The sequence below is a fragment of the Podarcis raffonei genome, chromosome 14 (assembly GCF_027172205.1).
Source record: "Podarcis raffonei isolate rPodRaf1 chromosome 14, rPodRaf1.pri, whole genome shotgun sequence".
In the NCBI taxonomy this organism is placed as follows: Eukaryota; Metazoa; Chordata; class Lepidosauria; order Squamata; family Lacertidae; genus Podarcis; species Podarcis raffonei.
The window spans coordinates 14,561,608-14,582,019 of record NC_070615.1 but is presented as its reverse complement, the minus strand read 5'-3'; the positions used below and the strand labels follow the sequence as shown (position 1 = coordinate 14,582,019).

The window sequence follows — 20,412 nt, the reverse complement described above, 5'->3', positions numbered from 1 at the left end:
TAATTCAGATAATGGATTTTTAGCAGTGTGTATACATGCCTGGAGACCAGTAGACTCCAGGCAACTAAAAAAGGGAGCTAGGTGAAAGAAAAAATCCCCAGTCTGAATTTCGGGGGGAAATTCTTACTAACTTCAACTCTGGCAGAAGGCTACCTTGTACTGTGTTATGATTGGTCTGCATAAATCTATGCAGCCACTTCTGTTTTGCCATTTTGACAAGAGTGGTTGTTTCAGAAAGGCCTGGTTTAATCACAGGTGTAAATCCTGTTGAATTTAATAGGGCTTACATTCAGGTAAGTGGGAACAGGACTGCAGCCTTACTGACTTCAGAAAGTTGTGTATGTGTGAATTAAGAATATAAAAACAGCTGCTTTTAATGCATTTTTAATTGCTGAAAATCCTTTTTTTTAAATGCTAACGTAATATAGATCAATGGTGAGAAGAAGAGTTCAACAGAAATAAAGAACCAGCCTGAAACCGGTAAGTGACATCTCTCCATTAATCCTCAGTTCTGCTCTCCACGGTAGAGACTACAAACAGAACAGGAATTTATCTGTAGATCACTCTTGTCTAAATGACTCAAATAAGTTAATTCATAGGGACTACAAGAAAGGCAGTTCTTCCTCCTCACCAACTACTCCCATTCATGTGGGGCTGCCTAGATAGACCCAGGAGGGAATTCCTTTCTATCACTAAGTATGGAATTTGACCCAGAGGTGAGAGCAAAATATATCTCATAAATGCTCCCCATGGTGAAGTGTCTGCCTGAATGCTCCTCCCTGTCTCAGTTCAAGTAATTTTCTAAGCATTTGCAACGGATACTTTACATAAGATCTGTATGTGCTACATTCACCCTGTTCGCATTTTGTGTTCCGGAGGGTAACGATAAAAAGATACAGTGGTATCTCAGGTTAAGAACTTAATTCGTTCCGGAGGTCCGTACTTAACCTGAAACTGTTCTTAACCTGAAGCACCACTTTAGCTAATGGGGCCTCCTGTTGCTGCCGCACCGCCGGAGCACGATTTCTGTTCTCATCCTGAAGCAAAGTTCTTAACCTGAAGCACTATTTCTTGGTTAGCAGAGTCTGTAACCTGAAGCATATGTAACCTGGAGCGTACGTAACCCGAGGTACCGCTGTACTGTGATTTGAAAATGGGGCTATAATGCATGGTTGTTCCTAACCAACCACCGAGATCAGATGGGATTGGGCATGTTCAAGGTGGTATGGCTGTAGGCGATCCTAAGCAACGAGCTTGAAAGTTGTAAGATAACACTCAGAAATCTGTGCACCTACATTCTGCAATTTCTTTATGGGCATCTTCACCCATTTTAACAACAGCTGTTCTCTGGAGGTGTGTGGGAGGCCTCCAGTACAACCAGGAGTGAAGCCCCGCCCCCTCGTAGGGATAGGCAAGTCATGTGACAATAAGGATGTAAAAAGGCTCTGCCTGCAGCTCTTTTGACTGCCTTGCTGGGAATAGATTTTTCTCAGCTCCTTCTTGTCTGGATTTCCCTTGATATGAAATAAGTGGCTTCGCTAAGTGCAGTAAGTGATTGCGGCCAACAGGGCAGCAATGGTGGGGCTGTGTTGCTCTCCTGGCTAACACAATGCAGCTCATTGCTGTCACTTGCTAAGAGTGAGGGACAAGGCAGCGGAAAACCTGGCCTGGTGCAGGTGCATTGGGGAAACCAATCCATAGAATCAAAGAATTGTAGAGTTGGAAGGGACCCCAAGGGTCATCTAGTCCAACCCCCTGCAATGTAAGAATCTCAAGTAGATTCTCAGCATGACAGATGCTCCCAAAACCAATGCTTTTAAAGTTGCACCCACATCATTATTATTATTGTTGTTGTTGTTATTGCCAAGCTTCCTCATGCATAGCCCCTACTGGCATTATACTTGTTCACAAGCATATTTCAGTGAGAATCATCTCTTTAAAACATTAATAGAGTTATTTTTTAAATAACAAGTGTTTGTATTCTGATATATCAGCTTTTTAAAAAAAAGTAATTTCTCTCTCCCAAGGAACAATCACAGCAGAGGAATTGTTTAAAATGATGATGGACAAAAGCATTAAGTTGATGATTATGGATGCTCGGTGCTTGAAGGATTACCAGGAGTCCTGCATTGCAAACTCTGTCTGTGTTCCAGAAGAAGCTATCAGTCCTGGGTATGGAATAAACTTTCTTAGCAGAGTCTTAAGACTGTGTACCGATTAAGCGTTTACCATTTATCAGGAGTAGAATGGAGAAAATATGGAACACCTGTTTGTCCAGCTACAATAAAAGGCCTAAAGTACACACAGTAGTCTTGTTGACTACTTCTTTTTTGTAAAGGTACTTAGTTGGTCTACGGAACTTTAGGACATGGGATATGCTGATGGTCCCTAGTTTAATGGACCTTTAAAAGGGCTTAGCAATATTGACAGCACTTGTATAAAATGGTTGTGAGGCAATACTCAGGCTTGGTCTTGGAACCTTAGGAGTAGACAATCGAGAATGGTTGTATCCAGTACTGTTCCTAATCGGAGTAGACCCATTGAGATTAATGGGCATGACTAACTGAGGTCCATTAATTTCAGTGGGCCTAATCTGAGTAGGACCTAGCTGGTTACAGCCCTCTGTAATATACGGTACTAAGCATGGTTGGAGCAATAATGCCATGGTGACAGTGACTGTTGGCAATAAGCTTGTGAAGATAAGTAGGTGTTAGGGAAGGGAGTTTGGCATCAAGCAGTCCATGGGGAGGAAAGTATGTGCCAAGTCACTGCTTGGGCTCCCCTGTCTCTTATTGTTTTCACTACTGTGCTTTTTGGTCCGTTTGAAAGGGCCTGCCTCAGCTCAGCTGAACCCTGCATTCAATCAAATATCCAACAGCTGGTCACCAGAGATCAATGTGAAATGGAAATGTGCATGTTTCTGGTTGCACACTTGGTTTATGTGAGAAGCCTACTAGACCAGGTGGCACTAAGTGTCACTTCCAGAATTGAAGTCTCCAGGCTTTACCAGGGCCATCCCAAGACATTTTGCTGCCTGAGGCAATAACAGCAAATATGCCCCCTGCCAAAAAAATCATCAAGGTACATAGTAACGTAACATAGCCAACATTTTTGTATCTGAGACAGAAAATCCCACATGTCTCTCCTTGGGAATAGAAATGCAATAAATCAGTAAATAAACATTTAATTTCTCTTTATGACACCCCAAATTAGTGCCTGAGATGGCTGCCTCACTCTGCCTAATGGAAGGGCCGGCCCTGCTTATTAAGATGTAACGGAGTGATGTCAGGCTTGGCTACCTGGGCCTACTCTGCATTTTATTGTGTAGTCACCATTGTCCCCCTGGACGGCAGTTGATTGCTGCCACAGCTCCTCCTTCAGTTGAATGACAGATTGCACTTTGTGAATTTTTTTTCCCCTCCCCCCCTTATCTTTTATGTTACTGCTTCAAACTTTAGAGTCACTGCTAACAGGATTGAGGCTAAACTCCCAGATACATCTAAAGAACCATGGAAGGAGAGAGGACAAGTTGATTATGTTGTTCTTCTTGACTGGTTTAGTTCGGCCAAAGACTTGCAATTAGGAACACCTCTGCGGAGCCTCAAAGATGCCCTTTTCAAGGTGAACATGCTCGGGTTTATTTTTTTCTAGTTACCTTGATAAATGAGATTCCCAGTAGATGTAATTCTGTATCATAGAGGGCTGTGTTTTGGTAGCTCTGTCAACAGACACAATCTTCTACTATTTAACTTAAGTCTGCATAAATTTCCATAAGTGATACTTTCCCATGTAGACATAGGATTTGCTGATGGTTTTTTCCCCTTAACAATAGTTAAATGTTATCTCTGAAACAGTGATTAAAAATTGAGCACAAACCAGAATGTGAACCTGTAGTTTTAAGGCAATTAACTGTGGCTCAATAAAACATTGGCAAAGGAGCTTTCATGCCTTTTGGAGATGGGGCTCAGTTAAACATTTAGTATTTATTTCGTAGTTTTATATTGCTAAGAAAGAGTGGGATATATGATTCTTTCAATAAATGTATAATATATTCTTTTTCTAAAGTGAAAGATACAGACAGGCATGACTTTAGCCTTCCTCAAATAGAAAGCAAAATGTTATGGCAAAAAATGTAGATGGGTAAAAATGGCTTCACGTATACAATTTCTAAAGAGATACTGAGGTTTTTGAGGTGGTGTACTGAAATGTCTAAATATTTAGAATAAACTGCCCCATAATAAACAAATGTCAGAACAATGTAGTTTTATCTGCCATTTTTATACGTTAAATGTATATTTGTTGTAAAAATAAGGAAAAGACAATCCATCTCTTTCCATTTCACAGAGTGCATTATCTAGCCACATGACCTGATTTGGAGAAATACGAGCTTCGCTTTGAAAGTTCTGTTGCTTATTGTAAAATGTTTTGTCTTTCACTTCCAGTGGGAAAGTAAAGCTGTACTGAAGAATGAGCCCTTGGTCTTGGAAGGGGGTTATGAGAACTGGCTCCTTTGCTATCCCCAGTATACAACAAATGCCAAAGTAACTCCACCGCAACATGACAGGAATGAAGCCGTTTCTGTCTCTCGTATGTAGTAAAAACACTTTCTGATCTAAAGAAAAAGCTTTCCTAATCCTGCAGTTCTGTCCACAACTTACTCAGGAGTACATCCTACTGAAATCAGCGGGGCTTGCTTCCAAGTAAGCTCCTGTAAGATTGAGCTGCACAGATTGCGTTCCTAAGCCTACTTATTTATTTGTAGATCCCAAAAAATCTTCAGACTATTGCGCAGAACTGTTATTGTGGATGAACTGCCTTTTAAAAGTCAGGGTGGGAATATATTTCGTGACCTATGATGATCTTGCCACCTGCTTCAGAGACGAAAAGATTATACTTAGCATAATTTGGATATCAATAATCTGACTACAGCTCTGCTTCTTGGGGGCTTGGCTTGTCATTGTTCATATGGATCACTTTCAGGTGATTGCTTGTAGGAGAGTGAATTGCTGCCTAAATGTCCTACCTACTTGGAGCTTTTGGAGGACATAATCCAAATTGAAATAAGACCAAACGGCCACGGTATTACACATTGAACACATGATAAATCTACAACTGGTTTCACTCTGTTGTCAGTTGGTATTTCATTAAGTTTAAATAGTAGATCCTAATGGTTGTTACACTGACATATCTTTAATCCTCTTTAGCAGTTGACCAGATTAAAAAAACAGTGAAAGCAATAAAGCATAGAGGTGCACAGTTACAAAAAAACAAAATGTAAAACAGCAGGCTATGACTGAAGCAATAGATTAAAAGCAAGCTGAATAAAAATGGCCCTGGACAGATATCTAAAAACTAAAAAAATCCTGGTGGATCTCCTTTGGAGGGTTTATAGCAATCTCATTGCCATCACCGCACAGGTCCTGCCTTGGGTACTTGTCTGTCTGATCCACGAGTGGGGAACCTTTTTGGCTTTAGGAGCCAGATCCTCATCAGGTCCTTGCAGGCCAAATTTGACAGGTGGGCGGGGCTGCTGACCTGACAGTCATGTGGTGTCATTGTGACATCATGTAATTGACAGGTGGGCGAGGCTATCCACCTGCCAAAATGCCTCCCATGGGTTTCGCAAGCAAAGGCAATGGGGAGAACTTCTCCAGCACTCTGCCTTTGCCATCCCCTCCAGTCATCCCTATTTTAATGGGATATTCCCAGACTTACAGAAACCATGGCTTCTGATTTGATCCCAGAATGTCCCGGGGATGAGCCAGCACTTGCAGTGGTGCTATGCTCTTGCACAAGTCAGTTGACTTGGGAGAGAGCACAGCCCCCGAAGATGCACTTTTTTGGTGCTGTGCTCTTGCCTCCCAATTTTCATCAGGAATGTTGGAGGGTATGCTTTGCTTGTGAAATGTGGCTCTTTTTCTCCCTTCTCTATTGTTTGAGCTGGGTTTTGCAAAAAAGGCAGTGAGGGGGGCTTCTCCAGCACTGTCTTTGCTTGAGATCATGAACTTAAGATGGGATGAGGGAGGAGACTTGCAAAAGCCTTCCCCCTTCCCTTTTAAATACCCGATCTTGAATTTGAATTGAATTTATTACGGTCCCAGACCAGACTCACATACCGTACTAAACAAATCAGAAAAACAATTAATTTAAATTAACAATCAGTATAACGATAAACAATACAATTATGGCCACAGTTAGAATATGGTTTAAGTCTTAATCTCTACAATATTATCTATTATTTGCTTCTAAGGCCTTAGTCTTTATAATAGCACAGCTTGTTCCCTGAGTTTTATGGCAACCGTGCAAAATTTGGCAACCTTTAATGTGATCTCTGGATCCTTGTCCTCTATCAGAGATTTTAAATTCCCACTTGGAATTTTCTATATAACAGGGGTGATAAAAACCAAGTGTATATCCCTGTAAAAACGGCATCATAGCAGGACGGTTTCCACCTCTATCGCGCCGCAGGGGCAGTACCCAATCTTGCACCAGTCTGCCTCCCATCTTTAATCTGCACTCATCAGACAATGAGTGGAGATTAAATCCTGCTCTCTAGGCTGGGCGATCCTGATCTCTATTGGGAGAGAAAACCCCTGTTTTCCCACCCATCAACCGACATCCCCAGCGACATCAGCAGGTGGGCATAGTTTGGGAAACGCCCTTAGCAGGGCCAGGGTAAGTTTGCACGCTGGAGTTTCTCCATCCCTGGTGTAATCTCTCAAAAGGGAGAAGTGTTCCTCCAAAACGGATATTGACTGTGGCAGAGGAGGAGACACATTTGGGTAACAGTTCATTTAAACGTACATTATTTCTCCTAACTCTCCTACAAAAATTTCTTAAAACAAAAACATAACCTTCTTTGCATGTTTCAGTGGATTTTACTTACCCATCTTTGGAAGAACCAGCTCCACCTCCAGTACCTGTTGTCCATGTAAAACCTTCTGTGGTGGAAGTTACCGAAAGACCTAATATTGCAAATGATCAAGAGGAGAGAGTGGACACGTTTCAACCACCAGCTCCTTGTGGATCAACTGCTACTCCTGCTAAGTCTGAAAACCTACCTGCCATAGTCCAACCAGTGTCTGCAGTAAAGATTATTCCTCAGGTGAGTGATTCTTAGCAAGAAAAAAACGTTCTACTTGGACTGTGACATAACAGGGCCACCTTTTTGCCTTATTTTATAGAATTGCTACAGATAGGATGAGCCTGCTTTTTCTGAAATACTAAGAGAGAGGAAAGGTCTGCACTGTAATACAATAATTGCAAGGTGAAATAGCTATCCTGTAAATGTTTCCAGCTGCCTTGCTAAGAAATATGAAGGAAAGACCCTGGTAACTGGTTGGGGAAGAAAAGACCTTGTTCTGCATGGACAAAAGTCATAAACCTTAGGCCTGTGTAACCTGCTGGCAGAGCAAACCTACTTGAGTCGCACTACAAGAGACTTTGGAAGCATTCAAAATTGGCTTCTGTTTGGAAATTTCCAATGCTCTTTTCAGCATTATCGCTTCCAAGGCAGATAACAAGACCATTAAAACAGTAAAACAAATACTCAGAAAAGCAATAATAATAAGCAGCAGAGCCATATGAGCATAAAAATCACACCAGTGACAGTTGAAGACAAGTTGTTTGAGTGGAGATTTTTGTCTCAGATTTTATCAGTGCTGGATTGAAATTGTATTTATGTGTGGGGATTTTTCCTACTATTAAATTGCTTTGGGGAGTTCTATGGGAAGTATTTAATAAATTTAATGAATAACATTTAGGGGAGGAGAATTGTTCATCTTAGAAATGCAAATGGTCCGCAACTACAAATGTGTGTTCAGGTATTTCTCACCTAACCGCCCCTGTAGGTTCTCCCTGGGAAGAGGATGGGAGCAGTGGGGCTTTCTCACTTCTCTTACTACAGCAAGGCCTGATTCTGGGCAACTGAGGATTTAATCTCCCAGGATGAGGAGAAAACCCATGTTCAAATAAAACTGGCTAGGCCATACAAGCATAATTCCTCCCGCCCAAATCATGTGCAGGTTTGCATTAGGGTTGTAGCATATTCTCCCTCATTACTAACTTTTAGGAAGGGTCTAAAAACATTCCTGTTTATCAGTGCATTTTGTGACTGAAAGATCTGTTGTTGGCAACCCTGAAATTATTAGCTATGAAAGTAGTTGATTGTGTGTTTTTTTAAAGAAGTTTTTAACTGTTTTTATAAATCGTATATTATCATTGACGTGTTTGCTGCCCTGGGTTACTTCAGGAGAAAAGGCAGGATATGAATAAATAAATACTTTTGCCCAGACTGAAATACCTTTGTAAAACCATAAAAGTGAGTAGTAGAGAATGTTGGCACTAAGTGACCTTTTGAGGGAACGTCGCTTGCAAATCTTACCAAAATATGTCTATTTAACTTTTTTGCCCTTTCAGATTGATCGTACAAAAAAGCCTTCAGCAAAAATACCAGACGCTGATAACAGGCCAAGAGCTGAAAGCCCAACCATTGGCAAGCAGCTCATTTCAAATGGCAGAGTGGTTCCAGATCGTTCCACAAAGCCTCCCTTGGATGCTAAGGCCAGTCTGCGAGAGGAGGAGAAAGGCCACCTACCAGCGGAAAAGGCTTCCCAGTTGGAAAAAAGCAAGCAAGAAAAAGAACTGCAGGAGAAGCAACAGGAAGAACAGAGGGAGAAGCTGAGGCAGGAGAAGCAAGTACAAGAGCAGAGAGCGAGAGAGGAGCAGAGGGAGAAGGAAGGCAAGGAGCACCTCCAGAAAGCAAAAGATAAAGAGAAGGGAGAAAAAGACCAGCCGTCCAGCAAAGGGGCAGCTGAGAAGCAAGAGGTGGAGAATGCGCCCAAGGAGCTCACAGACATGAAAAAAGGAAGCAGAACTGAAAATGAATCCCCTGAAGTCAGAAAACCAGACACTGACAAAATAGTTGTAAGTGAAAAGGACAAGGTTACCTGGACACCAGAAATGCAGAGGCGCAGATTTGCAGAGGAGTCCCGGGCGTCCATGAGGGTGGATTCTGGCTCGGGCAAGGTGAGCAATTCATGGGCAGGGCATAAAAGGCAAGCATCTTGCTTTGTCTAAAGAGTCTTCCCTTTCCCCCCTGAAAATGTGTAATTCTATCAAAGCCGGTGAGGCATCTTTACTGTTTCAGCTCCAGCCCTATCAGGAGGCAAGTTCCCACCTGAGGTGAATCGTGGAGGGAGAAAGGCAGACTAGTGAATTTGCACATTCCTAATAGGGGAAGGGACACGGGACGCGGGTGGCACTGTGGGTTAATCCACAGAGCCTAGGGCTTGCCGATCAGAAGGTTGGCAGTTCGAATCCCCACGACGGGGTGAGCTCCCGTTGCTCTGTCCCTGCTCCTGCCAACCTAGCAGTTCGAAAGCACGTCAAAGTGCAAGTAGATAAATAGGTACCGCTCCGGCGGGAAGGTAAACGGCATTTCTGTGCACTGCTCTGGTTCGCCAGAAGCGGCTTAGTCATGCTGGCCACATGACCCGGAAGCTGCACGCCAGCTCCCTCGGCCAATAAAGCGAGATGAGCGCCACAACCCCAGAGTCGGTCACGACTGGACCTAATGGTCAGGGGTCTCTTTACCTTTACCTTAATAGAGAAAGGGCTTGAGAGGTTTTAATGAAGCTCCCATAGATTCCCTTATCTCGCACGGGAAACCTTCCTGAGAACCTTTCACACAGCAGGAACATTGGGCTTCCCACACACCCATCCCCACTACTCTGCTACATGTGGTAGAGGGGTGAGTAAACCTATCATGTCACTCAGGGCTCCTGAGAAGGCACTAAGCCACCCACCTTTCCAGATTTTCAAGCATCTGCATAAGATTAGAGTAGCACAGAAGTGATTGCTAGGTGTTTTGTACAGCAGGAGGCAGCAGATGCAGAAAACACAACAGAGGGTTTTTTTTAAAAAAGGAAGACAGTGGTGATTCAGAGGGTTTTGTTTTTTAATCCTTGCCACAAGAAAACGGTGGTGGTCTCTACAGGCCACAAAAACCCTCCTGCAAGCTGTAAGGCCCACTGGCCACAACTTTACCACCCTTTCTTAAACTAAAACACTGGTGAAATACCAAATTATTTACAAGATTTGCTGATTTAAGGAGTTTTGCTCTTCCTCCCCACCCCCACAAAAGCAGATACATATAGAAATGGCTTGCCATTGTTGTTGTTGTTTTTACTGATCGCTTTTACTGATCATGACTTGCTGCTTTCTTGGAAGAGAAAAAATCCCTGAGGAGCTAAGAGGTGTTTCAGGTGAGAAGATCTAAGATTGGCAAGCGCTGGCATGTTCAGGGTTCTCCTTGGACATAATGTTCGTTGGGGGGAAAACCCCCACAAACATCTGACTGAAACATGAACTGCTCACTAGCAGCGATACCAAGCATGTTCAGCATAATTTTTCAAGGGCTGAGAATCCAGAGGTTTTGGAGCAATTTTCTTACAGGGCAGTTTTGGCTAGTTGCGTGTGAGTCTTAGAAAGTTATATTCCTTATATAGTGGTACCTTGGGTTAAGTACTTAATTTGTTCTGTAGGTCCGTACTTAACCTGAAACTGTTCTTAACCTGAAGCACCACTTTAGCTAATGGGGCTTCCTGCTGCTGCCGCACCGCCAGAGCATAATTTCTGTTCTCATCCTGAAGCAAAGTTCTTAACCTTGAAGCACTATTTCTGGGTTAGCGGAGTCTGTAACCTGAAGCGTATGTAACCTGAGGTACCACTGTATACAATTCACGCAGCTAGCAATTTTCACTTTGAAATACATCTTCAAATTCATCAGTGTTTTGTTTTGGGTGTCTTTGTACTCCATAGCAATTCATCCAGAGTAAAGTGCTATTTTATGTGATCCTGTTGTGTATTGCAGTCATGTTATACTAACATTGAGGCGTTTTGGAGCTTGATAAATTAATTAATGAAAACTGAAAGTTTCTCTTTCAAAATCTTTTACAGCAGACTGGGGTTACAGGACAACCAGAAAGAGACACCCCAAAGCCAGAAGCCATTAGAGATGATACTGAACAAGACTCTGAAAAAAATAAAGTAAATTCACTGTGAGGTGTCTGTGTCTAGCTGCTGAAACCTAGTGCCAATGTCATAACATGGCCTCAATTTACATTCGTTGTCATGTAACTGTTTGTGTTACATTTCATAAAATGCATTTCAATATTTCAATATTTTATTTTTCATAAATAATAATAATGGGTTGCAGCCAGTGGTAATCCTTCTCAGAGTAGACCTATAGAAATTGATTGACATGTCTAACCTAGGTTTAGTAATTTCAGTCGGTCAGCTCTGAGTAGGATTTAGTGGAATACAACCCAATAGATACAGTGGCTTGTATCTAACGTAGTGTGAAGTAACTATCCTGTCTGTCCTTGGATTTTTGAATGGGCAACAATGTTTTGCACTAGCCCGAAACATTGATTGATAACTTGAACTTTTTGAATTTTAAATTTAAATCCAGTGCCAGTGTGGTGTAGTGGTTAAGAGCGGTAGTCTCGTAATCTGGGAAACCGGGTTTGCGTCTCCGCTCCTCCACATGCAGCTGCTGGGTGACCTTGGGCTAGTCACACTTCTCTGAAGTCTCTCAGCCCCACTCACCTCACAGAGTGTTTGTTGTGGGGGAGGAAGGGAAAGGAGAATGTTAGCCGCTTTGAGACTCCTTAAAGGGAGTGAAAGGCGGGATATCAAATCCAAACTCTTCTTCTTCTTTATGCAGGAAGCCTGCAAAATGCTGAGGATAGCCAAAGTAGGTATATATCTTTAGAGACCCACAGTTTTGATCTGTGTTGTTCTTTTCAGTCTCAGCGGGAGCCACTAACAAGGGCACGGAGTGAGGAGATGGGGAGGATAATACCAGGATTGCCACTTGGTTGGGTCAAGGTGAGTAGAATGTCTTCTGATGTTCTGGGTTTTTTCTGCTTGTGAACACTCTTGCGCTGAACCCATTTTTATATTTGCTGTTTGGATGTTGAGAAAAATACGGTAATGGCCATATAATTGGACCCAGAAGTTAAACCTGTAAGACTGAGAAGAGTGGCGCAAGCCAATAATATGCCAATATTACGTCACTCTAGAGGCCATTATAATACTTTCCCATCTGGGTTATGCTGGGAAAGAAATACGAATTTCAAAAGTGACTGTGCAATCTTTGCAGTTGTCATATAACTTGCTCCCTTTTCTCTTTGTGCACATGTCACATGAAGTTTCTGGAGCCAGTCACTGGGACTTTTCGTTACTACCACACTCCAACAAATACAGTTCACATGTATCCACCAGAAATGACTCAGTCCGCCACTCCACCATCGACCCCGCCAACACATAAACCAAAGACTCAGGCTGTTGATCAGCGAGAAAGGGAACATTCCAAATTGAAGCGCTCTTACTCCTCGCCAGACATAACCCAGGCTATTCAAGAGGAAGAGACAAAGAAAATCACCGTCAAGCCTACTATCAACCGTGAGAACAAGTATGTCTGCTGGAAACTCACAAACAGTGTCATAAGACATGATTTTCTAGGGTACCTGCTAAAAATGTCTTTTACAGTTACTGAAATATGTGAAGGATTAGAAATGTTTGCCATTTGTGTGATTATGTTCCGCCATGTCTGGTGTGGGGGACTTTTGGCTGTCTAGATGTTGCTGAACTACAACTCCCATCATTCTTAGCCATGGTTGCTGGAGCTGATGGGAGTTTCTCTTTATCTGGTGGGCCAAAGGTTCTCCCACACATGCGCAATGTAGATATTGCAGAGACGTGTTTATTCCCATAAAAGCTTGTTAGAAGAAATCTGATGCAAGCCTTTTAAGTGTGTGTATGAACACACACATATACATGCCCACCCACATACGACTGGCTGTTGTTTCAATATATTGTCCAGAATAAGTTTGACGTCCACATCGTGATATCGGTTTCATAATATTTGACATGGCAATACATCGCGAATCACGATGTGTGTGTGTGTGTGCGCGCGCTATGTAAAATATTGTGATGTTGGGAAAGCCAGTCATCTCTTCTCTCCTGATTCTTGCCACCCGTGTTGCTCTGTACTATAAAATAACAGTTGTAACAATATGTTAACAGTAAGTAAAAACGTATCAGTTTTTGACTCCTAAGTAGTAGCAGTTGCTACGTAGTTACATCGTTATTTCAGACATTGTGATATATACCAGTATATCATGTTTAGCTGATGATATCACTCGGCCCTAACACACACACACAAACTATTTGTTCAGCATTTCATTTCCATCCTTTGAAAGCCTGATGTTTCTATTTTAAAACTTACAGCTCGCTAGGGCAAGGATACCTTGTTATCTGAAAGGAGCAAGGTATCACAAAGACTCTCGTGTATCCTTTAGTATTTATAATCTGAATGAGTTTGGGCATGATCAAGACAAAGTTAAGCACTTTAAAGTCTCGTAAGAGAGTCAAGCAGACAGAGAAGGTTAAATCTGTATTAATCTGTATTAATATTCTCCTCTACAAAGTAAAATTTTGCAGTAGCATTTGTAACAAAAGCACTTAAACCTTTTTTTAAAAAAAAGTCGTTGCCACCTCACTAAAATGAAAAAGGCTGTAATAAATATTATATAGCGCATACTTGTCTATTCCTACAGATTTCTGGAAACTCACTTTTGTTCCATTGATTCATGAGAGACATGCTAGTGACACCATAGGGACGGATTTGGCTCGGATTTTTTTTTTAAAAGCATGAAAATACATTTCACTCTTTAATATCACCTCTTTCCTTACAGACCAGTAAGCTATCCTAAAACTGAAATCTCAAGGCTCTCTGCGTCTCAGATTCGTAATCTCAACCCTGTATTTGGCGGAATGGGACCAGCTCTGACCGGCCTCCGTAATTTGGGGAACACTTGCTATATGAACTCTGTGTTACAGTGCCTGTGTAATGCACCACACCTGGCTGATTATTTCAACAGAAACTTGTATCAAGATGATATCAACCGGTATTTATTTATTTGCTTGCTTGCTTGTTTGACTGCTTCCATTAACACACAGCTGAGTGCGAAACTTGTTTCATCTATTTAGATATGCTGCTTTAGTGAAATCGTAGTGTCGTTTATTTTATTTAGCACATTTATCTCGGAACTTAAGGCAGTAGGCATAGTCTTCCCAGGGCATCTCCCATCCAGGAACTGAATAGCCATAGACATGATTTATATTTAATCTAGGTTTGGTTTATTTACTCTTACATCTACCGCCTTGCTCCTTTTATCTCGAAAGCAGCTAAGGCAAATACGAAACAAAATATGAAAACAATAAAACATCAAACGGAATACAGCAGATTAAAGTGCATCAGCTCTAAAAAATAAATAACATCAGCCAAACAAGCCAAAGCCCTTTTCTGGACAGTGTGACCAAGTGATAGCTAAGCAGATCTCATGGGGCAGGTACTTCCACATCTTGGGCCCTGTAGTGGAGAATGGTTTGTTCTGCTTCCGCTGCCTGAGGCAATGTTGTGTGGATGCCTGATGATCGTCTTCCAAAGCAGCTACTCTATTCCGAACTTAAAAATGGAAAGCGTAATGCTGATGGTCAACAAAAGAGCTTTAAAGACTCTCTCAAGGCAAATCTTTTAAAATGTAGTATAAACACTGACAACTGGGAAACACTGGCCTGCAAGCGCTCCAGTTGGAGAACAGCCATTACCAAAGGTGTCATGGGCTTTGAAGACACTCGAACTCGGGACGCAAGGGAGAAACGTGCTAAGAGGAAGGCACGCTTGGCAAATCTACACCGTGATCAACTCCCGCCCGGAAACCAATGTCCCCACTGTGGAAGGACGTGTGGATCCAGAATTGGCCTCCGCAGTCACTTAAGGACTCATTGTTAAAACTGTGTTTATGGAAGACAATCTTACTTGGCTACGAGTGATCACCAAAGAAGAAGAAGAGTTTCTGGGAGTCACAAGGGAGGAGAGAGCTTTCTGTAGTGGGCTTTCTGTAGTCATGCGGATTGATCAGTGTGAGCAGTGTTCGAAATTAGCCAGGCCCCAGGCACATTTTGAACCTGGCTTTCAACTGCTTGCAACCAAGTGAAGATGTCTGGGCACCAGGATGGGACCTGACATCTCCACCATCTGGGGATCATTGGATCTGGACTGTTTTTTGCACCCTAATACCCCATCCTGTAGGGACGCAGGTGGCGCTGTGGGTTAAACCACAGAGCCTAGGACTTGCTGATCAGAAGGTGGTTCGAATCCCTACAACAGGGTGAGCTCCCGTTGCTTGGTCCTTGCTCCTGCCAACCTAGCAGTTCGAAAGCACGTCAAAGTGCAAGTAGATAAATAGGTACCACTCCGGCAGGAAGGTAAACAGTGTTTCCGTGCCCTGCTCTGGTTCACCAGAAGTGGCTTAGTCGCGCTGGCCACATGACCCGGAAGCTGTATGCCGGCTGCCTCGGCCAATAAAGCGAGATGAGCGCCGCAACCCCAGAGTCAGCCACAACTGGACCTAATGGTCAGGGGTCCCTTTACCTTTTTACCCCATCCTGTAGAATTCTATCAGTCATATTTTATTTGCACAATCAGAATGAATTTCTGGAACCAAATTGCTTTTTCTGTGCAGCCTGAGCAGGAGCAGACACCATTAAGAAAAAGAGGTCGCAATAGGCCAATAGATATGTCCCTGGATCAAGTGACTAAGTCCTCAAAGTTCTGAACTAGCTGGATGTTGAACTGAACTGAACTGCTCTTCTTATGTTCTTAATACCCTCTTCCATGTTCCAGCCAGCCTGGCCTCTTTGAAGGCGAGGGGCCATACAGCATTCTCCAAAGTAGGCAAAATATATTCACTTAGTCAGTGTTTTACTATTGATGTATATATTGCTCCACTCGGGGAATAAGGATAAACATGCAAGTGACAGCATTCTGTTTGTTTCAGATAGCTATGTCTCTAAAAACGGTGTCAGACATTAAACTCTTTTGTTATTTGCAGGTCAAATTTCTTAGGGCACAAAGGTGAAATTGCTGAGGAGTTTGGCATTATCGTGAAAGCTCTCTGGACCGGACAATACAGATATATCAGTCCAAAAGATTTTAAATTTACCATTGGGAAGATCAATGACCAATTTGCAGGGTACAGCCAGCAAGACTCTCAAGAATTGCTTCTGTTCTTAATGGATGGTCTACATGAAGATTTAAATAAAGTAAGTTTGATTTTTGGTGAAAATTAAGCATTTCGTTTCAGAATTTAACACGCTAACCCTAAAATCTAAAGTGGGCAGTTGTTACTGCTTTGGCCATAGATTTTTAAAAAGTATTTCTTCACTCATTGCATAATTATATTTGCCATGGGATTTTTGATGTTTATTAACATAGACCAATGAGCAAGTGGGACCTCCAACGAAATTTCATAGTGTCGAGTGCTTTTCTTTAGCATGCCAACCAACCAGCTGCCTTTTAGATTGCTCCAGTCTATTCTACAAACACCCATTTTCCATTTTTAATTCCAACAGACACGCAACATTCTGTTGTTGGGTTTTTCCCCCCATGCATTTTCAGTTTTAACAGCGCACCATATACATTTTATCTTACAGTGTTTTTTACAGATTTCCCAACCTAATCTTCAGCGACATTCTAACAGAGTCTTGTCTTGCTGTCTATCCATAGTTTAACACACTCAACATTCTGTAGCCACTGAGCATGCTCAGTCCTTGTTTGGCTGTTCAGGATTCTGCTTTTGTGTCTTTACCCACCTTGGAGGGACAGTTTGCCATATTGACTCCATATACCTTTTTAGAACTAGGTGCTTTAGAGAAACAACGGAGGATGCTTTGCTTTTGAGCTTCACAGGGTTATCTAGCTGGGATACAGTTGGCAGGTGAAATACTCAATTAGACGAGACTTTTTGACCTGAAGCAGCAGAACAATGTCTATGTTCATTAAGCAGTTTCCTAAAAGTGGAAACCTGGTGCAAAAACCACGAGATCGTTCATGCTTTTTATAAAGAATGTAGCCCTGCTAAGGCATTCTACGTATGTGTAAAATAAGCATGTAAATAGGAAGTGGGACTGTGCAGAGTAGCCCTACTCCTATGCTGCATGTGCCAAGTAGCATGAAGACAAATACTAGAGGTATTTAAGCACCATTCTTTATGTACTGATGAGGACAACTTCTAGGAACTCCTGGTTGAGATGAGTGATTACCAGAAAGGTTGCCTTTCTGTTTAATTAAACTGATGCTAGCCCTAAGATCCTTAATTACAGCAAAATATTCACTCTTTTCCCCATCGAGTTCATCATTGTTTCTTTCTGCTAAAATGCCCACGTAAAGAATGAGAAACTCTAATGCAGAGGCAGATGTGTGCAGCTTAACTGATCTCTAATCAGAATTACTTTAGGAGAAAGCATCTATAAATATAGCCAAGAAATTTAGTATAAAACTGCTTTGCAATATCCAGTTTGTAATGATCAAGGAATTGGGCACTGTCAAGGACAACTATACTAGTTTCCTTTTGAATTTGAAGGATTTATTTTCTTATTAACTAAGTTCAGTTTTAAAAGTTTTGTCCATCGTGTTATCCTCATCTAGCTTACCTTTCCTGAAATTAGCCATGTAATAACTGGATATATTTTTTTTTGCAAGATCTGTTTTTCAGTCTTTTTTTTCCTTCCTATTTTTACAAAAACTATGATGTCCTCTTAGAGAGTAAGTAAACCAAAACTTTACTATCCATCTTCTGTCTAGTACATAGATTTATTGTTTGTTTTGCCATGTCATGAGTGTGATAGGAAAAAAAACCTGTTCTTCATTTCACTCTTGGATGCCACTGTAACTATTCAGTGTTCTGTTCCTAAAACACAAAGCTCTGCAAAAAGGAGGTTATGGTTATAACCTTATTTGAGTGTGTCTCGTTTCTCCAATCCATTGCAACTGCCATTTCTTAGTTAGGTTACACAAATAGCAGAATTAAATTGCAGAATGGACTGTGCTACTTCAGACTGCAGATGGGGGAACACCATTCTGAAACGCTCCCTCACTTAACCAAAAAAAACCCCTCACTTCAAATAGAAAGTTAGTACTGTATAAATAAGAAAACCTTTATCCCATTTCTTTGCCTTTTGGGCTCATATTCTGCTTAAAATGTGTTAAAATAAGGGAGCATTCAAAAACATGATATCCCAGCAGCAATTAAGTGCTACGGTCCATTCTGCCATATTCCGCTGTATGTGTAGACTCTATTCAGCATTTTGCAAGCTTTTGAGTTGGACCTCCCTGCGCAGGTAGACTAGAGAAGACACAAGAGAATGTTGCCAACTGAATTCTCCATCTTCAGTTTTCCCCAACTTCAGTTAGGAAGCCTGTAGCTACCCAAGCTTGAGAACTTCCTTTAGATTACAAGCAGGGATGGAATGATTCAGTTGATTTTATACACACACAGAGAGAGAGAGAGAGAGAGAGAGAGAGAGAGAGAGAGTGTTGTACCTTGGTTTTTGAACGGAATCCATTCCGGAAGTCCATTCGACTTCCGAAAACATTTGAAAACTAAGGCGCGGCTTCTGATTGGCTGCGGGAGCTTCCTGCACTCAATCGGAAGCCGCAGAAGCAGCGTCGGACATTCGGGTTCCAAAGAACGTTCGCAAACCGGAGCACTCACTTCCGGGTTTGCGGCGTTGGGGAGCCAAAACGTTCGAGTCGCAAGGCATTCGATAACCAAGGTACGACTGTAGATAGATAGTGTACAGACTGGTGTGGAATGTAGCTAAAAAGCTGAGCTACAGATTTGAATCAGCAGTTTGAATCTTGCTTTTGCCATGTTCTCTCCAGATGGCCTTTAGCCCCAACCCCAACTGCTCAGCCCTAGCTTTCCACACCATCTTCAGTATGGGGTTTGGTGATACTCATCTGCTTTAAAAACTCGTTGTAAGCCTTGGAGGCTTGTTGTAGCGGGCAAGGCAGTCGGAGGCAGAGGAGGAGGGCAAAGGAGGCAAGAACCAAAACAAGTGAAGAGAGAGAAAGTTAGGAGCATTTGCAAGCTATTTGTTCAGATCTCTATCAAGAGTAATCTTGTCACTTGCCTGGCAGCTGCTCCCTTGGGGGCGGAGGGAGGAGAAAGAGGGGAAGCATGGCCCTATTCATTGCTGGTATGTGGCCCTTAAAGAAATGTGACTCTTTTTTAAAAAGATGCATTTGCTGGGGTTTTTTGTTTACATAGACGTTAGGTAAAGCGTAGATTTGTAACGATAAAACAACAGTAGCAAAATAAGCCAAACACATGAAAGAAAAGGAGAATAGTTGTAAGAAAAGCAAACCAAAGGATTCAAAGAAAACTATCCATCTGTTCTCGCATGTACAAATAATTGCTTTCAATCAGTGACTCTTGGCAGAAGGTTTCCATGCTTCTGGCCAAGAAAAAAAGCAATAGCACAACGTAGCCAGGGTGCTCAAAGAATCTGTTTCAATGTTTGCATGTTTAGCATTATCACCTTCCTTCTGTCTTTCCATAGCTCCACCTGATGATGTTCCTGTCTGTAAAACTTACCTTCATGTGTTACAGGTATGCTTTAAGCATTTTTTTGTTAACTTCCCAACTTTCCAGGCTGACAACAGAAAACGTTACAAAGAAGAAAATAATGATAATCTGGATGACTTCAAAGCGGCGGAACTTGCGTGGCACAAACACAAACTGCTCAATGAATCGATTATCGTTGCTCTCTTCCAAGGCCAGTTCAAATCCACAGTTCAGTGTCTTACGTGTCACAAAAAGTCTCGGACCTTTGAGGCTTTTATGCATTTGTCCTTGCCACTTGCATCTACCAGTAAATGCACCCTACAGGTTAGTCAAATGAGTGACTTTAGGTCACTAGTTAACAATGTTTAACTTTCCCAGTTTTTCTTTCAACAAAACTGTTCCTATAAATCCTCACCTCTGCTCTAAACCTTTGAATTCAGATTGTGTTTTGTTTTTGCTTCCTCCCCTCCCCCCAGGAATGCCTTAGATTATTCTCCAAAGAAGAAAAACTGACAGATAACAATAGATTTCATTGTAGTCATTGCAAAACCCGAAGAGATTCTTTGAAAAAATTAGAAATCTGGAAGCTGCCTCCTGTTTTGTTAGTGCACTTGAAGCGGTAAGACTCAAAAGTAACTGTACAGATTATTTAGCCTTCCTAAAAGCTCTAAGGTGAATTTTTTTGTTTAATATAACATAGGAAGTTGCTTCATATTGTCCATTTGGTTCAGTTGCAGCTCTCTGGGATGTCAGAGACATTCCAGGCCCTACCTGATGCTGCTGCAGAATTGAACTGGGGAACTTTTGCATGAAAAGAAGTACTCTAGCACTGAGTTGTGTTTCATGTTCAGAAATGCAGTCTCTGAAATATATATTTGCATGAGGATAGTGTAGGAGGAAGGGACGCGGGTGGCGCTGTGGGTTAAACCAC

At 42.0% G+C, this 20,412-nt stretch overlaps 1 protein-coding gene across 3 annotated transcripts in view; it reads left to right on the top strand.

The window, feature by feature from the left end:
• The window catches only part of USP8 (ubiquitin specific peptidase 8), a 35,266-nt gene that overhangs the window by 12,112 nt on the left and 2,742 nt on the right, over positions 1-20,412 (top strand). Inside the window, exons 6-18 of one of the 3 annotated variants that reach the window (XM_053365106.1) lie at positions 429-480; positions 2,028-2,172; positions 3,459-3,621; positions 4,443-4,587; positions 6,873-7,105; positions 8,419-9,027; positions 10,963-11,049; positions 11,812-11,892; positions 12,216-12,478; positions 13,764-13,976; positions 15,966-16,176; positions 19,569-19,805; positions 19,958-20,100. In XM_053365106.1, coding sequence (XP_053221081.1) covers positions 429-480; positions 2,028-2,172; positions 3,459-3,621; positions 4,443-4,587; positions 6,873-7,105; positions 8,419-9,027; positions 10,963-11,049; positions 11,812-11,892; positions 12,216-12,478; positions 13,764-13,976; positions 15,966-16,176; positions 19,569-19,805; positions 19,958-20,100 — 2,582 coding nt within the window. Of the gene's footprint in view, positions 1-428; positions 481-2,027; positions 2,173-3,458; positions 3,622-4,442; positions 4,588-6,872; positions 7,106-8,418; positions 9,028-10,959; positions 11,050-11,811; positions 11,893-12,215; positions 12,479-13,763; positions 13,977-15,965; positions 16,177-19,568; positions 19,806-19,957; positions 20,101-20,412 lie in introns of all 3 variants that reach the window. The other 2 variants (XM_053365104.1, XM_053365107.1) reach the window with 2 other exon arrangements.